Source organism: Lissotriton vulgaris, chromosome 2_1 (genome assembly GCF_964263255.1).
Source record: "Lissotriton vulgaris chromosome 2_1, aLisVul1.2, whole genome shotgun sequence".
NCBI lineage: Eukaryota > Metazoa > Chordata > Amphibia > Caudata > Salamandridae > Lissotriton > Lissotriton vulgaris.
Genome location: NC_141687.1, coordinates 166,378,926 through 166,397,618, shown reverse-complemented (window position 1 = coordinate 166,397,618; position 18,693 = coordinate 166,378,926). Strand labels below are relative to the sequence as shown.

At 45.0% G+C, this 18,693-nt stretch overlaps 1 protein-coding gene across 2 annotated transcripts in view; it reads left to right on the top strand.

Annotated features, from left to right (window-relative positions):
* Window positions 1-18,693, top strand: part of RNF43 (ring finger protein 43) — a 515,152-nt gene that overhangs the window by 350,141 nt on the left and 146,318 nt on the right. For both annotated transcript variants that reach the window (XM_086954645.1, XM_086954646.1), the window contains exon 3: window positions 9,567-9,641. In XM_086954645.1, coding sequence (XP_086810771.1) covers window positions 9,567-9,641 — 75 coding nt within the window. The remainder of the gene's footprint in view (window positions 1-9,566; window positions 9,642-18,693) is intronic.

The window sequence follows — 18,693 nt, the reverse complement described above, 5'->3', positions numbered from 1 at the left end:
GGCGCACATCAGAGGCGCCGCTCCTGATTCCACGAGCAGGTCTCAAAAGAAGCTCAACAGTTTCATCTGCAGTAGGTTTATTGTGCTAATCAGCCAGCAGCAATCCGAGAGGAGGAGGGCGGGATGAAGCACCAACGGAGAGGAAAACAGACTGGAAAGGGAGGGAAAACAAGAACCGACGCTGCGCTTTAATGAAAACTGCACCCTCATGGCAATCCGTGTGAAGCCACCGACCCCGTCTCCTAAACCCCACAATCCCTCACGGTGCACAACGACAAAACAAATAATTATCTCTGTACGCAGAGTGACGTCTTTCAGCTTCGCCATTTCAATAGAAAAATACCTTCCATTTCTTGGTGTTTTTCCAGTGTTCTGCAAAGACATGGACTTTCTAATAAAAATACTTTAAATAAAATAGAATGCATTGGATTATAACACGTTTTTTTGCCTTCGTTCATTTTAAATATTAGTCAGGGGTTGTTAACTCGGCTCTAGAATATTTTTAAAGTGTTTTATGTTTTATATTGGCTGCTTGAATAATGTACAGATCAAGGCTAAACTTACCGGCTTCAGGTGATTTTACTTATTTTTGTCCTGGCCAGGATATTAAAATACCGATGGGGACGGTAGAGAACCAATCTGGTGGGTACCCTATTCACGAATCATGTCTCGCAGTTCAACACCGCATGTAAATGTATAAATGTATAGGCATTTATATAGCGCACTACTTACCCGTAGGGTCCCAAGGCGCTTTGACCGCTGCGAAACCCTTCCTGGCTTCCCTGAGAGATGGTCCCTTAATGGGTATCGCCAGGGTGAGACCAGGCATCCCCGGCGGTCTGGTGGGGCCGTTAGTGAAGATGAGGCAAGCTAATGCCCAGAGTTGCCGAGTGTGATCGCTGATCAGAGTGGGCACCGAGGCGAGAGAATTATCGAGTCCGCTGACCCTGGTCCAGAAACCTGCCGCGCCGGGAATCGAACCCTGGTCCCGGGCCGTCCTCTGCTCTCGGGTCTGCCGCCTCTAACCAGTGAGCATTATAACCCACAACCCAAATTATTCCACTGCATTCCTACATGTTACAGAAAGATCCATTTCATGCCTGGGTGATGCAAAACGGTCCTTTTTTATTTAATCCATTTTAGCATACAGAAGTCTCTAGTTGTAAACCGCGTATGTCATAATTTCTCATAGTATAAAAGCCCATTCCTGTCTGTCATCATCACATTGCATCGTAATCAATATAGACTCCCCTTCTAGTCTGCCTTCATCCATTTTCCCACCAACATACGAACTCCGAATTCTTCAAACATTGCAAATATGTTGAATTAAGAAACGTTAAATGTGAAATTATTGTGCACAGGCACAATTACTTCATAGACACAAGTTAAAAGAATGTAAATAGCACGTCAACAGTGGATAGGGCTCCAATTAAACACAATTGAAAAATCTTTCAACTATTGAGAAGCTAAAGTTTATGAAGATGTAAAGTCAAACCAGTGCTTAATTTGAGCTGGCGTGTTTCTGTTGCTTGGCACCATCACTTAATTGTCAACACCGGCGCTTGTGACAGCCTGCCACAAGGTGGTGCTGTGTGGCTAATTTATAGATGACCTTAACAGTGAATTATTAGTTCAATATACATTACAAATGACTATTACCTGCCGCCCTAGTCATTCTCAGCCTTTTGGGGGCCTGAAATATCCCGATTTGTCACACTTGTAGAAGTGTGATGGCTAGAAGCTGTATTGTTACACCACCTCCAACCAACTCTGCAAAGAAACTGGAACAAAATCACCACGGACCAGATCTCTGCATCGCTCCTTCTTAACACCCCAGCCCACTCTTCTAACGTAAACGAAGCCGCCACCAACCTGACCCTATGGTTATCCTACACCGCCGACACCTTAGCACCACTGAAGAAACGTCAAAGCAAACCCGGCAGCAAGAAGGCCTCATGGTTCAACGATGATCTTAAGAAGTCCAAGAAACTCTGCCGCTCCCTTGAAAAGGCCTGGAAAAAAGACCCAACCACTAGCACCAAGGACGCCTTCAAAAACGCCACCCGCACTCACCACCAACTAATCCGAAAGGCCAAGAAAACAGCATTCAAGGATCGACTTGACGACAACGCCCACAACAGCAAGGAACTTTTCAACATCGTCAAGGAATTTTCCAATCCCTCAGCCAACTCCAACGACATCACCCCCTCTCAAGCCCTCTGCGACTCCCTAGCCTCATTCTTCCACAACAAGATTGCAGACATCCACAACAGCTTCGACAACCAACCCGGAAACCATCCCACCCTACCATTTGCTGAACATTCTCCCCCCGTGAACTTCCTTAACGACTGGAACCCAATCTCCATTGAGGACACAATCCGCCTGATGAATTCCATCCACTCAGGATCCCCCACAGACCCATGTCCTCACCACATCTTCAACAAAGCAGACTCCGTCATAGCACCGCACCTCCGAGACGTCATCAACTGCTCCTTCAACACCGCCACCTTCCCGGAAGACTGGAAACACGCTGAACTCACCGCCCTCCTGAAAAAACCCACAGCGGACCCCACCGAACTCAAGAATTACCGCCCCATCTCGCTCCTTCCATTCCCGGCCAAAGTCATCGAGAAAGCTGTCAACAACCAACTCGCCGCCTTCCTCGAAGCCAACAAATCCCTCGACTCCTCACAATCTGGTTTCCGAGCAAAACACAGCACTGAGACCGCCCTCATCGCAGCAACAGACGACATTCGAACTCTATTGGACAATGGAGACACAGTCGCCCTCATCCTCCTCGACCTCTCTGCAGCTTTCGACACTGTCTGCCACAGCACCCTTTTACAACGCCTCAATAACATCGGAATCCAAGGAAAAGCACTTGATTGGATCACCTCGTTCCTCACCGGAAGAACCCAGAGAGTCCGCCTCCCACCATTCAAGTCCGAGGCCACTGAAGTCATTTGTGGCGTACCACAAGGATCCTCACTCAGCCCCACCCTCTTCAACGTATACATGAGCCCCCTCGCGGCCATCGCCCGCCAACACAACCTCAACATCATCTCTTACGCGGATGACACTCAACTAATCCTTTCCCTCACCAATGACCCCAGCACCGCCAAAACTAACCTACACGAAGGAATGAAAGAAGTTGCTGAGTGGATGAAACAAAGCCGTCTGAAACTGAACTCAGACAAAACAGAAGTCCTCATCTTAGGTACATCCCCCTCTGCTTGGGACGACTCCTGGTGGCCGGAAGCCCTCGGAAAAGCACCCATCCCGACAGACCACGCACGGACCCTAGGCGTCATCCTTGATTCTTCACTCTCAATGAACAGACAAGTCAGCGCCGTATCCTCTTCCTGCTTCAACATTCTTCGCATGCTCAGAAAAACATTTCGCTGGATCCCCACCGAAACAAGGAAAACAGTCACCCATGCTCTGGTCACGAGCCGTCTGGACTACGGAAACACCCTCTACGCAGGCACTACTGCTAAACTCCAGAAGAAACTCCAACGAATCCAAAACGCCTCAGCCAGGATCATATTAGACATCCCACGCAACGAACACATCTCTAGTCACCTTAAAGACCTCCACTGGCTACCCGTCAATAAGAGGATCTCTTTCCGACTGCTAACCCACGCACACAAATCACTCTACAACATCGGACCAGAATGCCTCAACTCACGACTATCCTTCTACACCCCCTCCCGCCAACTGCGTTCTTCCGGCCAAGCCCTCGCCACTGTACCTCGCATCAACAAGACCACCATGGGAGGCAGATCCTTCTCATACTTGGCTGCTAAAACATGGAACTCACTCCCCGCTTACCTCCGCCTTACCCAGAACCACCTAGCATTCAGAAAGCAACTTAAAACGTGGATATTTGACAAGTAATCCTCCTCCCCTTTTTAAGCGCCTTGAGACCCTCTGGGTATGTAGTGCGCTATATAAATTCTTTGACTTGACTTGACTTGACATTTGCAGCATAGTAGGGGCAATGTGTGGTGCAAACTGCAGTTGCCTCCAGGCGAGAGCCCTGGCTTTAAAAAAAAAACAAAAAAAAACACCGAGTTAAACACTTTTTGTGCATTGATACCAGTCAGTCAAGATATCTTTATTCGACTCAACAAAGAGATTAAAAACATTTCATACAAAGAATTAGGAACATTTCATACATGTTAAGATATGACAATAAAATCGTTTACATTAAAACAAATCTAGGCATACAAAGGTTAAAAAAGGAATAACAATGGATCTAATGGGTGTGTTTTTTCATCCTAGCTGCAGCTACCAAGAAATTGGCTATACAAAAGGTAATATGTATGTTGGTCAATGATTGTAAAAAGAGCAGAGCCGGTCTCCTTCAAAGCTGGTACCAGATATTTTTTCCTTGACTCTAAATAAAACCCACAAAACATAACAAAATGCATAGTATCCTGGGGTGAGAAATGATCGCAGCTGCAGGGTGAAGCCAATTCCGGTTTTTCCCATGACAGCCTGCCACAAGGTGGTGCTGTGTGGCTAATTTATAGATGACCGTAACAGTGAATTATTAGTTCAATATACATTACAAATGACTATTACCTGCTGCCCTAGTCATTCTCAGCTTTTGGGGGCCTGAAATATCCTCATTTGTCACACTTGTAGGAGTGTGATGGCTAGAAACTGTATTGTTACTATCATTTGCAGCATAGTAGGGGCAATGTGTGGTGCAAACTGCAGTTGCCTCCAGACGAGAGCCCTGGCTTTAAAAAAACATAAAACACTGAGTTAAACACTTTTTGTGCATTGATACCAAAAGCAAACATGTTTAGTCTAAGATGACTTTTTGAAGACCGTGAAGTGTACATACATGATGATAAGAAGCACCATAATCGTTGCATCATAATATAAATAGATTGCGAAAATGTTCCTCGTCCGAGAGTAAAGAACAGAAGAGGACAAAACGTAATGAGTAGAATAATGCATGAGGCTAACCTGAGAAGACCAATGTGTAGAGATGACAACCTTGGAAAAAGATTAATTAAGAAACAAAACAGGCTTGAGAATAAGTTTTGTATTCAGTTATGATATAAAACTATAACCAATATAAACAAACATTGGCATAGCCAATAGGTTTTGCCTTTGGGACGGTATAAGTATTTAGTTATGCAGTACATTACAGGGGTCTCCAAACCGGTCCTGGAGGGCCGGATCCATGCCAGATTTTTTGGATATCCCCATTGAGATACATGTAGTAATTTTAAAAATCTGGCATGGATCCGGCCCTCCAGGACCGGTTTGGAGACCCCTGCAGTACAATATCCTTACTGCAACAACATTAACGGTTGCATGGCTAAACACTTATAAGGTCCCAAAGGCGAGACCTATTGGCTATGCAAATGCTTGTTATACCTAGCCTGGGGTGGGGGCCAGAGGTTGTGGGTCTTGTTAGACTGTTTGGGATCTGCAAAATGTCTGTTGTGGCACGTAGGATCTCAGCCTTTGTCATGTGGAATGCAGAGGAACACACTTACATGTACTTACATTTGTACTTTACATGGTATGTAAATGTATCGAAGACTATATATTGATTGGCAACTGGCTTGTTGCTTGAAATGTTAGTATCGTTTAAAAATAATAAATAAAATAAAAAAATTCCACTGCTGAGCCAACAAAACGTAAAAGAGATAAGAAGTAGCTGTCATAAGGTCAGAAACAAAAGCAGCAGGCTGATAGAACCACCTTTCACCCTAAAGTATGTTTTTACGCCGACATTGGAAATATGGGAAAGAAGCACATCTTTACGTTCCTTGAATCAGCTGAATTGACACACAAAAGGGGTCAACCAAAGCACACTAATGCCTGCTCTACTAATTTATTTTTTGTCATCTTATGCTGTACTTGGACAAAATGAGAGGCTTTCTCCACATGGCAAAACAACCTATAAAATGATCGATAAAAAATTCAACATATGATATACAGACCTGACCTCTTGAACCTCTTTGTTAAGACTCTAAATCAGAGCATGAAAGTGGAGGACGGCAATACGAAAACATTGGTTGGTGATTTTACATATGGAAGCAGAAAATCAGGGATGTCAAGCCTTTTAATTGATGAAACAGATGAAAATGCCCATAAAAAAATCAAAGAAATACAAGGAAAATATAACAAACGAAAGGAAGCATAACAAACGCAGAAATACGAAAAAGTTAGGTAAAAGAACAAATAAAAAATGAAAGGATAGGAACACAGGAAATGAAAACATTGCAATTTTACTTTAGTTACTTTGTGTGGTCATACCATCTGAAGATGCTAGAGCAAAACTCTTCACTATCTGCAACCCAGTAGTCTGAGGGATCTGATACGTGACTAAGAAAATACATTTTAAGATGACTTCCTTTTAAAAGGTATTTACTGAAGATTGGGGTTCTTGCACTTTTGCTGCTCTATTTTAAGTGCCAGCAGGAATGAAAACAAGCGCGCGCCCGCTTCGCTCTGCTGCGGGGGAGAGAGGCGGAGGGGTGCACCCGCGAGTAGTGGCGCGCGCTGGAGAGAGCAGTCTGCTCTTTTTCAAAGCACATACTCGTGCTTGTGGCGCACCGCTGCGCACTCCTGTGAGGCGTATGCCGTCACAAGCACGTGTATGTGCTTTGAAAAAGAGCTGCACGACGGCTAGTGCACTCCCCAGAAACAATCCAAGAAATATATCAAATATTGATTTATCAGTTGTGGGCTAGTGAAATGTAGACATAATTCCAGACTGTATGTACTTTGATTGGGCTCCCTTGGAAGAAGGCAAACGTAATAAAATATATTTTCTGAAAAAGTGCAAAATAAAATAATTAGAAGGGATGTATTTGGCCATAGTGAATATGGATAACCACAAGAAAGAAATTGAAAGTACTCGCTTCCTCATAGGACTGAACTTTAGGCTATAAATGAACCTCCTAAAGTGAAAGCAGAAGCCAGATTGTAAACCATTGTAAGTATTCATGAATGAAATTGAAATAAAAAATGGGGTGCAACTTGCAGTAACAGAATCCTGACCTATGTAAAAGCAAAACACCACTTGAAAATAACAAACTAATTTTGTCATCTTAACACTCTCTTCAAGGAGTATGACCAACCGTCATACTATATTAAAAAACAGAATTTGCAATGCAATAGGTCTCGCATTATTAAAGTTTGAGCAATTGGCATTGCTAAATAATGCAACACCAATAGTTCAAGCTTTAATAATGCGAGACCTATTGCATTGCAAATGCTTGTTAATACTTGTTTTCAAATTCCCGACATGAAACCGGCTGGGAAGGGATGACGTCAGCGCGCTGACCTCTGCCATGGCACCTTGGGTGGAGATGGGTGTAGTAATGGGCAGTTGATGAACGTGCTACCTCGAGCCCAGACCCCCTCCTCCACCCCGTTCCTAATTACCGCAGCCCCCTCGGAAGGGTAGTTGGCGGCGTGCACACACACACATACCACATCATTAAGCGGAGCCCGTACTGCCTCGGCACACGGATGTGACCGGGGGCCACTGCCGGCCCATGAGCCGGGGGAGGCGGTGTTGTGCGCCCCCAGCCCGCTGTGCACTAATCCTGCGGGAATCATCCCCCAAAAACATTTCCACGCGTGGACGGGGCGGTGGCTCATATGAGCCATCGGAGGCTGCATGAAGGACCCGCGGGAGCTTCTTTTTTTACAAAAATAACTTGTGTGGTGGAGGGGGGGGCGGGGTAGGTCAGCTCTGGGGCCGCCCCCTTCACCAGAGCACACGGGGCATCACTGCTCGTGGATAAAACGGGTAGGTAAAAACCCTTCTGAGACGTGACATCAAAACACCGGAGGCTTTGCGGCGCGCGCTCAATTAACTGATCGACTGTTTGCTGGAAAAACAATATTTCTTTCAAGATTGTTTACACGTAAATAATGTGACAAAAAACAGATTTAAATATCTTTGTCAAAGGGTGAAATCAGCAGCTCTGTTCCAAGCAGCGTTGGAGCAGAATCTTTGTCGAGTCTCGTCGCCGTTGTGTTGACGCGAATCCGTGTGGTGCGTGTTGTCTGAGGCTGCCGACGGGCTGCCGGGGCGGCGGGGGCTTTCCTACCTTCACTCACGGAAGGGACTTCAAGGCGCATCTCAGCCTCACCTCCCAAAACAACAAAACTCACAACTGGAATGCGTTCTTGTGCATTTATAAATATATATATATATATATATATATATATATATATATATATATATATATATATATATATATATATATGTGTGTGTGTGTGTGTGTATATGCACACACACAAAGGAAGAAAGAACAAATAAAAACGAGGAACTAAAACAGTAAAAACAAGCCACCAGTGAGAACCAGAGGTGCGCGCGCACCACAGAGGAGCAGGGCCGGGAATCCAAAGTAGTGGTGCTCGCGTACCACAGAGGAGCGGGGGGAGGGAGTGCGGCAGCGAGGCGAACACACGCTACTGAGCGTGCTGGCCACTGTCTGTAATGGGCGGAGCAAAGGCGAGACATGCGCCTGCCTTTACCCAATTGCGTGCTGGCTTTTTTTTTTTTTTTAAAGCACGCGAAAGCCAATGGCAGCAGCAGAAAGCTGCTCACACGCGCAAGCAGCTTTCAAAACCACAGACAAAAGGGCTCTCACTGCGCACAAAGGAGAGACTAGCGAATAGTAGTATTGGCAGGAACATAAAAATAAAACAGACTGTCTGGAATGTAATTAGTACAAACAACATCCCAGTGCAAATCACAAGGGTACGTTTAACACAGAAAAAAGGATGTTATTAATAAGTGAACCAATATACATGAAAAAACGGCCTCAATTTGAAGAAAAACAAACTGTGGCACACAAGACAGCAAAATGGACAAATATGTATTAGGCTGCTTGCGTTTACCATTTGTAATTTGGAAGCACAAGCCTAACAATAACAAAAGCAGCCACTTTATCAGGTGGGGCTTACCGCGGCACAAGGTCTGCAGAGTGGCCTGAAACGCCATGATCTGGGTGCATTTTGACGTTGATCTATAAATGGCAGGTTATGAAAGCAAACAAAACGAAATGAAAATAGTAGAGAGCCATGGGTGCCATCCGTAAACGGTGTGTAATTAGTATTCAACCAATAATAATATTCCAGAGTGACTTGTTTGTATATGTGGTCAGTTCTCTCATAATAGCATTAGTAACTGATTAGTTAACTCGGTTGCTTAAACAAATGGAATCGAAGGCTGCTTGAGGGCTGCAGATCATTGATGGGGCAGCTCTGACATTTCTGATTTGAGTGTTAATTGTATGAAACATGTTGACTTGAGATGACTTCAGTAGCACTGCTATTTACAGTGCTTTCAAACGCATGGGTTTTTGTTAAGTGCTTTAAGATGCTACTACTGTGCTGTTGTTCATCTGTCTTGGGTGTCTTTCTTATATTTTGTGATGATGTAGGGCCTCCACTTTTTTAACTACTAAGTAGGCTACGTCAGTGCTGTCATTCTTCTGTTCAGCAGTTTTCCAACAATGTAGTAAGCATTTTAAATGTTAATTATCTGACAAAATCTTCTCTTTGTTTTTGAACAGGCAAAGCTGGCAGGTGAAAGAGGAGCAAGAGCCATTATCTTTGACATCACCGATGACCAGGACGCCTTCATACAGGTACTCATCTCGGCCTTTGTACATTGACAGGATGTGGTACATTGTAGTTTGAAAAAGTGATGAGGATAGTGTGTATTGTAATGCCTGGATTACACAAACATTGAAAATATACTACTCGATAGACTTATCCTGCTAGATGGTTTAGTGAGTTAACACACCGCTGCCATCTGATGTGAGTTTCAGGTCATGTGATCAAAACCATGGCCAATTTAGCCTTCGTCCTACCCAGGTTGGTTAATTGAGTACCATTAAATTAGTTGTTAGTAATACCTTATTTGCAGTACTTTGACATGGCAGATGAAATAAGTCTAACTGCCTGAAGTTCAACTCTGAGGTAGTGCTCTTTGGAAAAGACAGCTCACGCTGCTCCATGGTCTGGTGGGAATTAGGACCCACCGTCATCCCTTCAAACTAAGCTAAGAAAAGTGATCAACAGCTATACTCTCTATTTTCAGTCAAGTTAACTCAATCGCCTTCTCTTGTTTCCACACCCTCAAGGTCCTCAGGAAAACTTCAAATGCTTTCTCTCAACGGCCGTCGTACAATAACCCAATCTAATCACCAGCAAGCTAGACTACGAAAATACATTTTACACGGAAATCTCATTTTAACTAGACAAGAGGCTTCCAGTCATCCAGAATGCAGAAACCAGATTTACACTTAACTTCCCGCCCTGCACCCAATATCTACTGAACTCAACAACGTCTATTGGCTTCCCATCCAAAAATGCTTCATTTTCAGACCTATCACACTTAAATACAAAGCACCTCACAACCTAGTACCTGTGTACCTGAGCAGCCACGTCAACTTTCACTCCCTCACCAGCCACCTCCGTACCATCAGCCTTCTCCTCGCTTCTGTCCCTCGAATCTGAAGAGCCGGTTTCTGCAGCTGGGCCTTTCATACCTACCTCCTAAAGCCTGGAAGAGCTTTCTCGCTCGCATCGGATCCGCCAGCGCAGTTCTAGAATCTAGAACGAAACTGAACAACGGACTCTTCTAGATTGAACAATTTCCCTTTCTCTAAGTGCCCAGATACCCACCCGCATTATTTGCATGCTGCACAAGTAAACATTACAGAAGTACAGTTTGAAGGGCTGTACAAAACAAGATTAACTTGATCTGATATATCACTATATGATTGCAGGAATAAGAGGATTCTGATCTCAATTAGCAAAATAATGCGGTAATATATTTGGAAATTATACTGTATTACCCACATGGCGCAACATTACTATCTAATAATAAGTCATGGAAGCGCAAAAAATAATTTCTGTTGGGTTAGTGTCTCCAATTTGGTTGTTGGTCATTATATACTATATATTACAAGAATGAACCTTATTCCAGAGTGCTCTTCATGCCACAGGTCATTTGTAACTTCTATGGGCAGCATGTCTCAAGATTTTTCTTGGGTAAGCCCATTTCACCCAGAACGATTGGGACTATTTCTGTGGCTTGGTTCCACATGTTAATCACGGGTTGTATATACAGATTTTGCATCCCATAGCTCTAAGTAGCCCCAGGGAACTGAGACGTCTTAGTCAGACTATTTTGAGCGAGTGTCTCTTACTACTATGAATATTTTTCTGGTAACCGTCTTTGTATCATTTGGAATTTCCCAGGTTATTGTAGCTTCTTTGTATTGTGTACTTGTAGTTGAAACATGAATTGATCCCAATACCTCTGTTATGCTGGAATGGTATTTGTTGTATATTCTCACAAACATTTGCCTGCCAGAAACAAGAGCTCCATCTCTGCATGGATAAAGCTTCATTATCTGATTTACCTAATTTTTCAGCCTCGCCTACAGAAAGTGTCTGTTGTCAAAAAGCCTTTTTTTTCAACAAACCAATAGTTAGACTGACTGAGCTTTGGGGTAGTCACTTGCTTATCTTATCCTTAGCTGGCTTTCTTGTCCGTTTCATTCGGTTTCTGCTTACTCGGGTATTTTCTTTCAGAGAACTAATATTTTCAATCGCATTTCAGCACTCCATTGGAGACCCTGGGTTTCCTCACGCTCGCTCTTTCTCTTTCTGCCTATATGCGGAGCACCACCATGATGCCTTCTCCCTGCTTATATGTTGCTGTTTCGTCGCTGTTTCGTCACTCCCTGCCAACAATCTTTTTGTAAAAAAAAAAAACCTATGCTTTAAGGGTTGCGAGGACTCGACCGCTTCATACTGCTACATATGGTGTGTGCTTGGTACTTCCTTTCCACCATAATCCGCTTGTTCCCTTTCACATCCCCACTCGCAAAACTCATGTCGATTGCTCCCCAACACTCTCCATTGCTTCATTTTTTTTCTAAATGTTACTTTGTTGTACAAATACAATGAAATGCTTTTCCAGGGGGCTCCGCAGATGCATACTGCTACTGGACCATTTGCTTCTTTTCCTGTTTTTCTTTGCTTTTTGCTCTGCAGTTATTTATTTATTGTCCGAAAAGAGGTCGGGTTTCTTTGAATCGTAAATGAAGTTTTAAACTAAAAGCCAAAATGACCACCAGTGCATAACGATACTATAATAAATATATCCATCGCAGCCACCTTGGAGTGCTTTTTGTTTCAGAAAACCCATCGCAAAATAGCCACGCAGTAATAGTGAACTGGTTTGCTCAAAGAAAACCAATCCAAGATTTGCTCCAGTGGGTGTATGTGTCGTGAGGCACCAGCTGCCATTTTTTAAATGTTTTAAAAACATTTTTTTTTAAAATGCTTTAGAAACAAGTACTCGCAAATCCAGTAGCATGGCACTTGCATTTTAAATGCAGATTAGTTGGCTTTGCCAGTGCTTGATTACTGTATGTGCAGTTAACAGTTTAGTGTAAAATCTGCTGTTAATCAATTATCCATGTGTTGAATTCCTGCTTTGCATAGCCATTGTACTTGTCAGTCAGTCATAAACTTTATTTGGCAAAAAAGCCAACAACGGTCAACATAAACACAATTTACACACACTCCTATTTCATGTAGTTAACAATTAGCAAGTAAAATTTCGATATAAAAACTGTTAAACTTTGTTCAAGACTGAGAAATACAATAAAATAGCTCAAGGGCCAAACTACAGTTGTATTAACTTTCTGTCGAGGCTAATTAACCGCATCTTTTCCCGACACTTAAAGACCCTCTAATAAAGCTGATCGCAGCGTTGCAATCCACAGGACATCAAGGTGCTGTAAAAATCTATAATAGGAATTAGAATGTAGTGTGCACAAGAAATGAACTAAAAAAAGACATACTCAGATTTATAATGTACATAAATGCTTTGCCTTGAAAAATTATCACATGGGCAGGTCGGCACCTTTTCAAACCATATACCTTGTGGAAAGGCTAAAAGAAAGTGCAAAACCCCATTTGTAACATGTTCAGGTAAAACCTAAACTAGGTGTTTTCTTTATAAGTTAGATAAAATTCCAGCTCATGGCTAGGAGAGATAATCGACCAGAGAGAAACGTTGGTTTGCCTTGCCTCTGCACATAAGCTGCGCCTGATCACAGAAAGCTGATTTTGTCTTGGCTCTAGTGGAACTAGAGATTTGGTTAGAGTTGTTAAATGAAACTGTGGGACTCGCAGCCTGCTAAAATTACTCTTCGGGTACTCCACCCAAGGAATGGAGTCTGAATAGTCCAGAGCTAGATAGCCCTAAAGGATACTTTTAGGGTGCCCTAGCTCAGGAGTTTACCAGATTTTCAGCTGTAATAACAGCGAGGCAAGCCCGAGAGCGTCCTCCACATAATTGAGGCCCACTTTCAAATGACAGAAGAAAGTGGGCGCGCCTGGTGACACCATAAGTAATCTTCAACTTTTTGGAGTCTGGATCAGTCACTATACCCCCACACTCCTGCCCCATACTTAGCGATTGAGTGGCACTAGACATTGTACAGGGTTATCATCTCCCTCACTGATCTAACATAGATGTGAAACGGAAAATAGCTTCTACAGATCTATTTATCTGCTGCACCCTCAGCACTAACACAGATCCCCAGTTCAATTGTGGGTCAAATGGCAACACTAAGTAGCTAAAACTATTTAAGTGACACAGGCACCCTCTACAAACAATGTCTTGGTCTTAGTTATCTTTGCCCCACAAACCATTACAAAGGATTTTCGCAGATTTATCTTAATGTCTAAAGTTGACTTAAATTCAGCAAAGGTGTTCAACTTATGACATATGCTTTTGCGCGCAGCGTTCACGCACAGCGGTCGCGCCCTATGCGGGCCTAAGGTGCGCCAAAGGTAAGCCCGTCTATGCCCGTCCGCGCCTGGACCGCGCCAGACCCCCTTGCCCCCGCAAATTCCTCTCCACCTGCATAACGTACGACTCCGCCACCCTCTCAGCACTCAACTCCGGCCGTCTACCCGACTGCTACCAAGCCGCCCCAGGACACACCCATCGACCTTTCACCTGCCACTCCTGCAAGTTCGACTGCATCAGGACCCACACCAAATCCACATACTCCAAACAGAGCTCTGACACTAACCACCTGAAGTGCATCTTACTCAACACCCGCTCGGTCCACAGACACGCCATTGAACTTTGGAACCTACTCGACACCACATCGCCGGACGTCGCCTTTCTTACAGAAACATGGATGAACGCCTCATCAGCGCCCAACATCGCCATAGCCATCCCGGAAGGCTACAAGATCAACCGAAAGGACCGCATCAACCAAACAGGAGGAGGTATCGCCATCGTCCATAAGAACACCATCCGCATCACGACCAGCTCCGATGACAACCTCACAACCGCCGAACACCTTCACTTCCAGATTCACACCGACCCTAAGACCACACTCCGAGGCACCCTCATCTATAGACCACCCGGACCCCGCACACAATTCAGTGAAGACATCACTGACTTCATCACCCCTCACGCCCTCCCCTCCGAGGACTACATCCTATTGGGAGACCTCAACTTCCACCTGGAAAAGAACAACGACAGCAACACCACCACCCTTTTGGACAACCTCGCCAATCTCAGACTCAAACAACTTGTTGACACCCCCACCCACTTTGCCGGACACACGCTCGACCCAATCTTCACCTCCAGCAAGCACATTTCCTTTAATTACACCACAGCTCTCCATTAGACGGACCACAGCTGCGTTCACTTCAACTACAAAAAGACTACGACCCACAACCACCCACAACCAATTCTCCGGAGAAACTGGAATAAAATTACCACCGACTAGCTATTCACATCACTTCACCAAAACCCTCCTGCAAAATCAACGGACCCAAACCAAGCAGCCACCAACCTCACACAATGGATCACCCACAGCGCTAACGAATTAGCACCCCTGAAAAACTATCAAGTCAAGCAAGGCAGCAAAAAAGCCCCCTGGTTTAATGATGACCTTAAGAAATCCAAGAAGATCTGTCGCACCCTCGAGAAAGCCTGGCGAAAAAACACTGACAACCTGACCACCTTCAAGAACGCCACCTGCAAACACCACCAACTGATCCGATCCACCAAGAAATCAGCATTCAAGGATCGGCTCGACAACAACGCCCACAACAGCAAGGAACTTTTCAACATCGTCAAAGAGTTTACCAACCCCACCGCCGGCACCAACGACATCACTCCATCCCAAGACCTCTACGACTCTCTAGCCTCGTTCTTCCACAACAAAATCGCTGACATACACAACAGCTTTGGAGACCAGCCCACCCCACCTACCTCCGAACTAAAAAGCCCCTCCAACAACCTTTACGCCTGGAGCCCAATCACCACTGAAGACACCATCCGCCTGATGAATACCATTCACTCTGGATCGTCAACCGACCCTTGTCCCCACCACATTTTCAACAAAGCAGACTCCACTATCGCACCCCATCTCCGAGACGTCATCAACTGCTCCCTCAACTCCGCCACCTTCCCGAAAAGCTGGAAACACGCCAAACTCGGCGCCCTCTTGAAGAAACCTACAGCAGACCCCACTGAACTTAAGAACTACCGCCCCATTTCGCTCCTCCCATTCCCTGCCAAAGTCATTGAGAAAGCCGTCAACAGTCAACTTGCCGCCTTCCTCGAATCCAACAAATCCCTCGACCCTTCACAGTCCGGCTTCCGAGCCAAACACAGTACCGAGACCGCCCTCATCGCAGCAACAGATGACATTTGAACACTACTGGACAATGGAGAAACAGCTGCCCTCATCCTACTTGACCTCTCCGCTGCCTTCAACACATAACACCCTTATACAACGCCTCAGCAACGTCGGAATACAAGGAAAAGCATTGGACTGGATAATCTCGTTCCTCGCCGGAAGAACCCAGAGAGTCCGCCTCCCCCCTTATAGATCAGAAGCCACCGATGTCATCTGCGGCGTACCCCAAGGATCTTTACTTAGCCCCACCCTCTTCAACGTATACATGAGTCCCCTCGCATCCATTGCGCGCCAACACAACCTCAACATTATCTCCTACGCAGACGACACCCAGCTGATCCTATCCCTCACCAAAGGCCCAAACACCGCCAAAACCAACCTACACGAAGGGATGAAAGAAGTAGCCGAGTGGATGAAGAACAGCCGTTTAAAACTAAACTCGGATAAAACGGAAGTCCTCATCTTAGGATCATCCCCCTCCGCCTGGGACGACTCATGGTGGCCACCGGCCCTGGGAACCGCACCGAGACCAACGGACCACGCACGTTTAGTTTAGTTTATTTAGTTTAAAGGAGTTTGTAGAGCGCATGGTTACACCTCCCGGCGTGTCCCCGCGCTATGGAGAAAGAGAGCAGCAGCAGAGGAAAAAAAGAGGCGAACCAGTTCACACAGCAAAGAGGCAGGTTTTCAGCTTCTTCCTGAATCTGATTACGTTACTCTCCAGCCTAATGTCTAGGGGCAGGAGGTTCCATTGTTTGGCAGCTAAGGTGCGAAATGATCTGCCACCCATTTTAGCTTTTTTGGGGCAGGTAGTTTTGAGTAGACCCATTCCTTTGGATCTAAGAGATCTGTTAGGTTCATACACAGACACCAAATCAGACATATATGCCGGAGCTCTGTGATGAATGATTTTATGGCACCAGAGCATAGCTTTAAAAACAATCCTCTTACTGATCGGTAACCAGTGGAGGGCTGCTAGGGAGGGACGTGAAGGAGCTCGGCGGGGAAGCCTTAGTACCAGGCGGGCTGCCGAGTTTTGTAGAACTTGTAGCTTTTTTATGTTTTTCACTGAAGTCCCCATGAGTAGTACATTGCCGTAATCAATACGGGACGTTATAAGTGCCTGCGTCATAGTACGTCTGGAGTTAATGGGTAACAGGTCGAGGGTGCGGTTGAGGGTTTTCATCACCCCAAAACATTTGCCAACAGTCTTCTTTACGTGGCTGTCAAATGACAGTTTATTATCCACCCATACACCTAAGTTCTTCGCCTCTTGTGCAGGCGAGGGCAGCGGTCCCAGGCAACTGGGCCACCACTCTGTCGTCCATTTGACCTCATTACCTCCTATAATGAGGACCTCTGTTTTTGTCCCATTAAGTTTCAAACAGTGTTCATTCATCCACATAGCCAGTTTGGACATGCACGCGTTGAAGTTATCAGCTTCCTTAGAAGGGGCCTGGGTCAGAGATATGAGGAGTTGCGTGTCGTCGGCGTAGGAGACAAGCTCTACGCCGAACGATTGCACCACTTCTGCCAGAGGGGCCATGTAGAGATTGAACAGGGTGGGACTCAGGGCAGAGCCCTGAGGAACCCCCTGTTCCAGCATCACCCTGTCAGAGAGGAAAGTACCTCTTTGAACCTGGAAGGTCCTATTAATTAAGAAAGATTTCAGCCAACCCAGTGCCTTGTTGGTGACTCCTGCTTTATTTAGACACTGTAGCAAGATGGAATGTGCTACAGTGTCAAATGCGGCACTGAGATCAAGCATGATAAGGGCCATTGTCTTTCCCTTATCTGCTCCTTCTCGTAAGGTTTCAGTGGCCCTCAGTAGAGCTGTCTCCGTAGAGAAGCCAGTTCTAAAACCCGACTGAGATTTGTGGAAAACATTATGGGTCTCAAGATGTTCCATAAGTTGACTGTTAGCGATTTTCTCAGCTAACTTGGCCACGTAGGGTAGCAGGGATATGGGTCGTAGGTTGTCCATTATGTCCATGCTGATGTTTGCTTTTTTCTTAATGGGTAGTACTATTGCTTGTTTCCATTCCTCCGGAAGGCGAGAGGTAGTAAAGGAGGCGTGTAATAAGTGCCTGAAGTGAGGCTCTAACACAGGAAAGGCTTCAGCTAAAATTTTCGGGGGTGCCGGATCTCTAGGGGAGCCTGACTTAATTTTATTGCACATTTTGGACATGATTTCATAGGAAGGGACTGTAAAAGAGTTTAAGCATACAGGTGTATTTACAAGTTTGTCATTTTCTATAAAGTCCGTGGCCGAGTCTATCTGGTTAGAGAAACTAGTATAGATTTTATGTATTTTGCCCGCAAAATACTGTGCAATATTATTGCACGCCTCCACCGAGTCATTGTGAGCGGGGGAAGTCATGTCCACTATGGATATCTCTTTGTATATCAGAAACAGTTCCTTGGAGGAATTGCCTGCTTCCAAAATGCGGGTGTGATAATGCTTTGCTTTGGCCAAACGAACTGATTTATAATATTTTCTCTGCGTTGTTTTATATTGTATTTTAATATCTGCACAGAGATTCTGGCGCCAAGCTCTCTCAAGTTTCTTACAAGCCGTTTTCATGGCTTGCAATTCTTGGCTAAACCAAGGAGCAGTTTTCTTAGATCTCCTGGCATTGGACATGGAGCGACTTGGGGCTGTGATGTCCAGGGCCATAGTGACGATGTTATTTAAGTTGTCATTAGCTGCCTCACAGTCTATCCCTTTGGGAGGGCCTTCATCATGTACAATTTGCTTAAAAGAGTCAAGAGAGAAGTTCTTCCATTTCCTGCGTTTGTATCGCAGGGATTGATGACGAACAATCTCCGTTCTATCAAGCTGTATTGTAATGGGAATAATATAATGGTCCGACCAAGGTATAGGTATAGGATCGGAAGTGTGTACTCCCTGCCAGTTACCAAAAACGGGGTCTAGTAGGTGTCC